Source organism: Schistocerca gregaria, chromosome 2, assembly GCF_023897955.1.
Source record: "Schistocerca gregaria isolate iqSchGreg1 chromosome 2, iqSchGreg1.2, whole genome shotgun sequence".
Classification (NCBI taxonomy): domain Eukaryota; kingdom Metazoa; phylum Arthropoda; class Insecta; order Orthoptera; family Acrididae; genus Schistocerca; species Schistocerca gregaria.
The window spans coordinates 770158274-770168624 of NC_064921.1; the positions used below are offsets into that span (position 1 = coordinate 770158274).

Below are 10351 nucleotides of genomic sequence, written 5' to 3' on the forward strand. Positions count from 1 at the left end.
GAATCATTAGGTAATGCAATATTTGTTGTAAAGTTTAGCGCATAATAGTTACTTCTGTTCTTTATTTATTTATCAGGAAGCACATTGGTGCAAGGTTACAGGCCGCGACATTCAAAGATAAGAAGGGAACTACGTCGGTTTTATGTGAAAGAATTTAACGTTTATTACGTAATGGACATTATTGTTACTTCATTTAGAGCTTGCAAGTGGTGAAGCTTTACTTAAATATGTTAAAATGTAAAATAATGTAGAATAAGCTGTAGCCAATCAGATGGACGGTGTCATGGACGGGAACTGCACTAGTCAGTTGAGCTACGATGTTAGGTACGCATGGGACGCGGCCGGAGACGGGTAGAGGGACAGTTCTGGTCTACACACCGAAGGGTACAATTCGGATTGAGAAGCGAAAGCGGGCAGTCTGTCATTAGGTAACTAGGAAGTGAAACGACTTAGAAAATTTGGCGTTGTGTGGTACTGTGGGATTTAGTCTTTGAGCGGTGAGCAGCCGCGCGCCGGGTGTGAACTCTAACTTAACGAGGTAGAGTATTGGACTTGTAATTCGCGATGGGATTGTGAATGATCGAACTGCGTCAAATTGATACGCTCTCGAGTGTAACAGTAACTCTAAATACGACCACTTTGGCTATTAGTATGCTTCCTGAATAAAGATTTTTCTAACTAAATTGCAACTGTGTAGCCTACATCATTTATGGGTTGTTAATTTTGCTCGCGATGTGATTGTTACTGTCTTTATATGTTATATTATGTTCGTATCTTTCATACAATTTCGAAAACTTGCCGTCAGCAAGACAAATTACCCAAAGGGTCACAAGTGCCTAATTTAGGGCGTGTAATGCGACACGTGCCGTTCAACCCCTAGACGAGTTTGAGCCAAGACATTTTGACGAAGAGGAACCACATGTGAGCCCGAACATCTTTGGTATCTTAGCTCGCACGTTGCACATGTGAGGTTTGGAACGCCGTCCCGTGTCCTGGATTAAACAGACGCCTCTGTAGTCGCACCACAGTAGAAAAAATCCCGCAACCTTCAATCGAGTATAATGAAACACGTCTCCCAGAAGCTTGGGTCTAAGAATGTTACGTTACTGTGCTTCAGTAAATCCAGATTTATATATCTGGCTCTTTCTGCGTCTTGCTTTCTAGCGTGAAGGCACAAAAATAGAAAGGGGAAATGTTGGCCTATGTGGGGAACAGAAGGAAGAAGCCATACGTCAAAAGAAGATACATAGATATAAAAAATACACTGTCGGAATAAAATCTCAATACCAAAGTATAGTTAATGATATAGTTAATGTAAAGCAATGAACTGTCAGGAACACAATTATCTAGGCACATATTTAGGACGTTAAAATCTCAAGGTCGCAGGGAATGTAAGCGAGAGATAAGCCATTGCAAATGTGAAATGCTTGTACATCAATAACCAAAATGTTGAATGCAAAAATGCAAACGTGCATGCACTGTATTGTACAGGTGTCGGACGTCGGTTTGTGAAATGTAACTCATGCCTATTGCACTTGGTCGGTCAATACACCGATGGTTAATGCTGATTGTGGATGATGCTTGAGTTCTCCTCTGACGGTGCCTCACATGTTTTCGACTGGAGACAGATCTGGTGACTGAGCAGGCCAAGGCAACATGTCGACACATGTAGCGCTTGTTGGGTTACAACAGTGGTTATCCTGTTGGAAAACAACGGCACACTGTTGTTTCCGAATGGCAGGACAACATATTGAATAAACAGGTTGACGTACAAATGTGCAGTCGGACTGTACGAGATAACCACGAGAGTGCACCTGCTCTCATACGAAATCTCACCCGACACCATAACTGCAGGTGTAGGTCCAGTACGTCTACAACGCTGACAGATTGATTGTAAGCTCTCACCGGACCTTCTTCTAACCACCACACAGCCATCACTGGTAACTAGTCAGAATCGCTTTCACACTACCCTCCAATGAACTCTCGCTTAAACACCAATGAAGTCATAAATCGCGGTGGTTGGAGTTCACTGGAATGCTCGCTACAAGGCATATGGTTCGGTGTCGTTCTTGAGGTAAAAGATTTGTACCAGTTACGCTACTGGCTATTAAAATTGCTACACCAAGAAGAAATACAGATGATAAACGGGTATTCATTGGACAAATATATTATACTAGAACTGACATGTGATTACATTTTTAGGCAATTTGGGTGCATAGATCCTGAGAAATCAGTACCCAGAACAACCGCCTCTGGCCGTAATAACGGCCTTGATACGCCTGGGCATTGAGTCAAACATAGCTTGGATATCTTGTACAGTTACAGCTGCCCATGCAACTTCAACACGATACCACAGTTCATCACGAGTAGTGACTGGCGTACTGTGACGAATCAGTTGCTCGGTCACCATTGACCAAACTTTTCAGTTGGTGAGAGATATGGAGAATGTGGTGGCCAGTCCAATAGTTGAACATTCTCTGTATCCAGAAAGGCCCGTACAGGACCTGCAACACGCGGTCGAGAAATTATCCTACTGAAATGTAGGATTCGCAGAGATCGAATGAAGGGTAGATGCACGGGTCGTAACATATCTTAAATGTAACGTCCACTGTTCAAATTGAGAACAAGAGGTGATCGAGACGTGTAACCAATGGCACCCCATACCTTCATGCCGAGTCGTACGCTAGTATGGCTATGACGAATACACGCTTCGAATGTGCGTTCACTGCTATGTCGCCAAACACAGATGCGACCATCTTGATGCTGTACGCAGAACCTGATTTCATCCGAAATAATGACGATTTGCCATTCGTGCACCCTGGTTCGTCGTTTAGTACACCATCGCAGACGCTCCTGTCTGTGATGCTGAGTCAAGGGTAACCGCAGCGACGGTCTCCGAGCTGATAGTCCATGCTGCTGCAAACGTCGTCGAACTGTTCTTGCAAATGTCCCCATCTGTTGACTCAGGGATCGAGACGTGGCTGCACGCACGATCCGTTACCGCTATGCTGATAAGACGCCTCCAATCGCGACTGTTAGTGATACGAGGCCGTTGGGATCCAGCACGGCTTTCCGTATTACCCTCCGGAACCCACCGATTCCGTATTCTGCTAACAGTCATTGGATCTCGAGCAACGCGAGCAGCAATGTCGCGATACGATAAACCGCAATCGCGAAAGGCTACAATCCGACCTTTCTCATAGTCGGAAAGGTGATGGTAAGCGTTTCTCCTCCTTACACGAGGCGTCACAACAACGTTTCACCAGGCAACGTCCGTCAACTGCTGTTTGTGTATGGGAAATCGGTTGGAAACTTTCATCATGTCAGCACGTTGTAGGTGTCGCCACCGGCGCCAACCTTGTGTGAATGCTTTGAAAAGCTAATCATTTACATATCACAGCATCTTCTTTCTGTCGGTTAAATTTCGAGTCTGTAGCTCGCCATCTTGGTGATGTAGCAATTTTAATGGCCAGTAGTGTAGTTGTATAACTGTTCTGCCAACTGCTGCTGAAATTGCTGCTACAGATGCCGCACGGTGCACCAGAGTCTTTCTCTGAACACGATTGCCTTCCCCCTCGGTAGTGTTAAGTAGCCGTCCGTTGTCCGATCTTCTTGGGATCATTCATTCTCGTGACAACCGCCTCTAGCAGTATTGTACAGAGCCTTCTTTCCTGCCGAGTCTTCCTACAATCCAGAGAAGCAACATTCTGTTTCTCGTATCTCTATGAGACGACCTCGTTTGAACTGATTTGCATACTATTAGTGGTGTTACTAGCGCGTCTCTTATGCGACTGGCGCGAAATAAGTATAGTCCTCATCTATCAGATGTAGAAACACATCTACCAACTTTCATTTGTATCACACAACTCCTTTTTGGTGTTGCTATTGTTTTCTATCTGTGTATGTATCTAGTGGCTCAGCATGTAGACCATCGTTCCTCATACAGAGATGTATGTTTCTCCACATTCCCCTAGACATCTAGCATACTGTCCCTGTAGATACGCTTACAAAGGCTTCCTCAACAGTTTTGTACAACTTTTCAATAGCCGAGTAACATCGAGCCACATGGGTGTTCTCTGTGCTTCATGATGAGGTGGTCGTATTAATGAGTTTGGAGGTGTTACAGAACCACGCACACTCCAGGACAACACCGTACATTAAGGAACTAACTCACCTGTACAGTGAAGTGTGCTGGAATTCCATCCACATGGGACCTGTGACTACCTAGTCTTCGAGCTGAGATACTGAGCAAGCTCGCTAAGCAGTCAAAGAGAAGTTTCCTTTCATCTACCCTTGAAAAGAAAGTGGTTGAAGCAGCTATCGCGATGACATCTCGGCCCATAAAACATGAGGTGGGTTCCTTTCCAACTCTTGCACGTAATGGCGAGTTTACTTTGACCAGAAAATAATACTCCTCCTGTGTGAACTGCGGATTTCAAACATTTATCAGAAAACTAGTAAGTCGCCTCGGCTTTGCGCGGATACCGTGAAGAATCGACTGACCGTCCTCGTGATTATCTATTAGTGAAAACTAATATCCAAATCCCTACAGTGGTTATATATCATATAAACAGAAAATGCGGTAAGGGACTCCACGTTAGAATATACATTCAGCGTGACATGGTAGACACTGTGGCAACAAAGCACGACAGGGTGCAACTCGTTCCTCTGTGTCGTTCTCTGATAATTCACACACATTCAGCGGTCTAGACCTTTCATTTAAAGAAATTTCGAATGGTCTCACACCTTTCAACCAAAGTGTGTGTGTGTGTGTGTGTGTGTGTGTGTGTGTGTGTTTGAGGTTTACGGGCGCTAAACAGCGTGGTCATCAGCGCCCAAACGCATAGAAACAGGAACACAAGCGGTGAAGGGACGAAGACGGACGCCGAACAAGGAGAACGGCTAAAAGACACAGGCCTGACGCAGTTCCAAATGCGCACATACAGAGGCAAAACAAGAGGAGAAGAAACACACTAAAAAAGGAAAGGAAACACAAGGAAAAGAGAACAGATACCGAAGGGAAACAAGGAGGTAATCGTGACTGGCGGACCTCTTACCTAAAGCCTGGGTGAGCCAGTCACCCAGCAGCACATTAAAACCTTCTCCCTAAAATCCGAGGCAACAGATTGGACAGGACACAAAACCGTAAGACCTTAACCACAGTCGCTGCGTCGTCTTGCAAAATAGAGGGCAAATCCGGTGGCAAGGAAACCACCGCCCTCTGGTCAGAGAATAAAAGACAGTCAAGTAAAATGTGGCGGACAGTAAACCAAAGTTCGACCGCTGTTTTACAAACAGATTTCATGGGCAACTGCTCAATTGCTAAGGAAATGGTGACGCACCCATCCTGTCGAGTTCTATTACACACCGTACTCGTGCTGCCTTTGATACTTGCTGAAAAAGCAGCATATTTCTCTCAGTCAACAGGACTGCTCTACGAGGTAGACCACGGCAAACGCTCTCGTTTTCTGTGTAATTGTTCGCCCTGTCTGTGGACTGTGCTACACTCACAGACACACCCTATCGCTACTTCGCAGTGTAACAGTTCTGCCGCGGATTCTCATCTCAAACAATGAAGTACTGAAACAAAGCAACAGTTGTCAGCTTCAAAGCGGCGATATCAGTAAATGCCATATATTTCCTCGATTGTACAAAGTGAAGAGTGACATGGGTTCAAAAACGGTTCAAATGGCTCTGGGCACTATTAGACTTAACTTCTGAGGTCATCAGTCACCTAGAACTTAGTACTACTTAAACCTAACTAACCTAAGGACATCACACACATCCATGCAGGATTCGAACCTGCGACCGTAGCGGTCGCGCGGTTCCAGACTGTAGCATCTAGAACCGCTTGGCTACTCCGGCCGGCAGTGACAAGAGTTCTTCTGGACACCCTGTACATAGAGTTGTCTTGCGTAACATTCATTCAATGAATCTCTTGTATCTGTATTTCTAAATATTAAAATTCATGTTGACATTCCGCTTAACACCATTCCGAATAATAAAAATAGCATATTTGATGGTTGTGACCTGTCCTACTGTCAATCGTCGACGATGTAGCTGAACCGCGTGCAACCTTATGGTCCAGCGAGACTTTAAATTTAGCTATCTGTAGTGGTTGAACACCACCTGCTACTTGTCTCTGTATTGCAGATGAGGAGTGGCAGCTGGAGGACAGAAGCAACGCTACGCTCTACGTGGATACTGGCTGCATGCAACTGCTGGCCAACGCCCTGGACCATCCCACGTGTCCACTGGAAGATCTGCCTCCAGAGGCCATCGAGCAGCGTGAGCGGTGCCGCGTGCAGCTGTGGAGCGACATGGTTCAGAGGTCGCCCTACTTACCCGTCACCAGCTACCTGGCCTACACGCAGAGGGCAAACGTCAAGCTCTGTCTACTGGCCTGGATGACTGCCAACTCGCGCGGCATTTGTCAGGACGTCCTCTTTAGTATGATACAGTCAGTGCACGATGCTCGCTGCTACTTCGATAGTCCTGATTACCTATCGTGTCTGCAGTCGAACGATACAGATGCCATCTGTTCCGTTTCCAGAGCTACTCTGTTGCTAAAGTGTCGCGATTTTTCATTCCTTCAGCCACCGAACATATGTACTGTCGATCTTTACAAAAATGGATCATACTCAGCTATATCCAAAGGAAAGTGGACAGTAGAGACCGACAAATGGTTTGGAAAGGCAACAGAAAGAACACGGAGATATAAAGACAGTTTAAATAGCGCAACTTTTAAATACAAGGATTTTAGAATCGACAGCTTAAAACCTTTAGAAATTTCATTTATAGCGGTAAATATTCTTTTTCGCTTTTCAACTGCTGGAATATATATGTACCTTCCCCCTTTACGTAATTTGCCTGGAAAGATATTATTGTGCTTTCAGATCACTGGTATAATCCAGATCCTGTGTTCTGAGATCGTGTACCGTATGGCAGGTGCCCTCAACTTGAGCACTGTGGTGTTGTTAGATAGCGCCCTCACACTTCTCAGCTGCATCTGGCTAAACTCATTCTGCTACCAAATGTACGCATGCATTCGTCATCTGAGGCTCCCTAACGACCTACTACCTGCTGAAGCAAGAAAAGTACTCCGTCGTCAGGTGCTGTTTGCCCTAATACCCTGGAGTGCAGTATGTGCAGCATGTGCTGTTTTGGAAAAAACGAGCAAATATTATTTGTTCCACAGTCGAATACTATTGATGGTGGGAATTTTAGCCTCAGTAGCTTTCAACTTGGTTTGTCTTGGACTAGTGGGCTTCATGTACCTACGTACTGCGAAATCCATGACTCAGCTCAGGATTTACAGTAACAATAAATTCGTCTCAAAGAAAGAAATTGTTTTTATGACAGTTAAAACTGTCTTCTTAAGTGGAGTAGGTGTAATTATTAGAATTGGGCTCCACCAAGCACAAGGTATTGCACAGTTTGTGTACTACGTGCATTTAGCTACGATGTTGCAGGGACCACTGCTGTTCGTTTTCTTCATTTGCAAAGGAACAACACTACCTGCGCTCATGAACAGCGTGCTGTCGTGGTGGAGACCGGACGTCATGAGGCCAGACCAGGAGCTGTGCTCGGCGGCCGAGAGGAACCTGGAGAGGAAGGGACGTGAACGGTCTCCGGCTGCAGAGTCCTCGCTGTAGAGTCTTCGAGTTTTCTTCTCGAACGACTGTCTTCCTACAAGACTGTACTAACTCCTATTTGTACACGATAGCCTCTGTCTACGTACTTTAATTCACTGTGAGTATTTACTAAAACTGAATCTCCGGTGAAAATAATAGTAAAGTTCCTGCCCTACTTTTTCTGTCCGGTCACGCAATGAAATATTAACACAGAGTCAAAATTTAATCAAGGAGATTTAATGGTATGTTTATATGTGTTGCCTCAGTTCTTTCAGAGAAGTTCGAAATGGCAGACACCACCAGTATAAATATGTACCTACACCGCTACAGCGAAATATTATCTTGTGTACAGATGCATTCACTTGTATGAACTCTTGCAGCTCTAAAATAAATAGCTCAGGGCAAGCAGGTATAATAGACGGAGAACATTACATTGCACTTAGTACCGAGTAGGAATCTGGGCTCGGTGGCAAGTGTCACCAGAGTTCCGATACGGCTTGAGTGGTTCCAGCTCACACGCCGAGTGAGCAGGTTGTCTTACTTCCACCTGCACCATAGCGCCACGTGTGTCGAACCTGTTTTCACTCAGTCTTGTGTGTGTGCTTGTATGTGTGTGTATCGGAGGGCGTAGCATCGGTTTGCCTGATGGCACTCGCTGTTGGTTTGTTCCCTGCCCGCACCACGATGTCTGTCAACTCTCCCTCGAACATTCCTCGTCAAGGTGAAATTCTTTTCAGTTTTGACAGAAGTACGAGTCATGTTCAGCCAGGCTCTTTAGAAATTCACGATTGATTGGCTGATATGATTCATGTTATATCTGATCAGGTAGATACTGCTTATTTTTACGCTGTTTCGTATGCATTTTCTTGCGAAGTTCCATGACTCCTTGCAACTACAGTGGCTTCTCACTAGGCTTGGTTCTCAGGTGATCTTTACTCTCCGTGATGACTCCATTAGCCCAGTCTTTTCTGAATATGAGACGTTCGAGTATATTCCGGTCAGAGTTTGAAGTTAGCCCTGTCCATTCTCGTCTCTCCTAGAAGGTGGTGGCGGAGGGTGATTCTTCCCGTAGTGGTGCTTTGAATTCTGACGATCTTGTCCTTAGAGGGATGGCTTGCTTGTTTATTTTGATGTTGGAACGCGTGGTGTATCTGCGTCGTCTCCTCCATCTGTAGAGGCGTCTGTTCCAGAGGGTTCCGGTGAATTAACGGAGACGTCGTCTGCTATTCTACCTGTAGTGCTGTACTACCCCTTCCTCATTCTGATATGGTGGAGCAAGATGTTACTATGGATTTTGTCCTGGGTAATCAGAAGACGCAGAGGTAATCGGTTGATGAAAGTTTTGGCGCAAAGAGCATTTACGAGTAAAATTTACAGGTTGGAATCGGAGAATTCAATTTTGCAGTTTTCCCCACCAAATTCTACATAAATACAACGAAAACAAAATGTCAATCAAACCTGAACTATTTATGAACGTAGCAAACTATAGTAAAGGACATTTCAAGTTCATTACAAAGATACAAAACATTTTAAATTTATTCAAATTCAATAACATGAATTCGACGTTTTTCATTTTTTTACCATCATAAATAAATTGTAATCCTACAATTGTGTCTAATTTATCAGCTTCATTTGTAAAGGTTGAAGTATATCGATCTGGAAGAGTAATTTTATATTTATCATCTGAAAGTAATAAAACTTTATTACTAAATTTAGTTGGAAAACTTCAGGATTTGAAATAACATAAGATTTATGTTTTTTCAATTCTCATAGTTTAGTGAACACTTCTGAGCAACCATTACTGTATGTGTTAAGTTCATTTAATAGATTTTCAATGCTTCGATACATGGAAATTTTTGTATATACGGAAAAAATTTTAAGAATAAAAAATTAAATTGTGTTTTTAGTTTCAAAAAACTACAGTTTTCAATTTTTGCCTTTTCCTTGTCTTCCTGGAAATATTTCAAAAGAAAATGGGGACAATAACTTATAAGTGATGGCGTCCTCTTGGGTAAAATATTCCAGGGGTAAAATAGTCTCCCATTTGGATCTCTGGGCAGGTACTGCTCAGGATGATGTCATTATCAGGAGAAAGAAAACAGGCATTCTACAGATGAGAGCATGGAATGTCAGCTATATTAATCGGGCAGGTACGTTAGAAAATTTAAAAAGGGAAATGGATAGGATAAAGTCAGATATAGTGGGAATTAGTGAAGTTCGGTGGCAGGAGAAACAAGACTTCTAGTCAGGTGAATACAGGATTATAGATACAAAATCAAATAACGGTAGTGCAGGAGTAGGTTTAATAATGAATAAAAAAAATAGAAGCATGATTAAGGTACTATGAACAGCATAGTGAACGGCTGATTGTAACCAAGATAGACACGAAACCCTCACCTACCGCAGTACTACAAGTTTCTATGCCAACCAGCGCTGCAGATGATGAAGAGGTTGAAGAAATGTATGATGCGGTAAAAGAAATTGTTCAGATTGTTACAGGACACGAAAATTTAATAGTCATGGGGACTGCAATTCAATAATAGAGAAAGTTACAGAAGGGAAAGTAGTTGGTGAATATGCACTGGGGCTAAGGAACGAAAGAGGAAACCGCCTAGTAGAATTTTGTGCAAAGCATAATTTATTCATACCTAACACTTGGTTTAAGAATCATGAAAGAAGGCTGCGTATGTGCAAGAGGACTGGAGGCACTCAAAGAT

General features: G+C 43.7%; 1 protein-coding gene across 1 annotated transcript in view; it reads left to right on the forward strand.

Moving 5' to 3' along the window:
- The window catches only part of LOC126335965 (uncharacterized), a 58702-nt gene extending 49157 nt beyond the window's left edge, over positions 1 to 9545 (forward strand). Inside the window, exon 3 of the mRNA XM_049999441.1 lies at positions 6154 to 9545. Within this exon, the coding sequence (XP_049855398.1) occupies positions 6154 to 7655 (1502 nt within the window). The 3' untranslated portion in view covers positions 7656 to 9545. The remainder of the gene's footprint in view (positions 1 to 6153) is intronic.
- Positions 9546 to 10351: the final 806 nt, after the last annotated feature.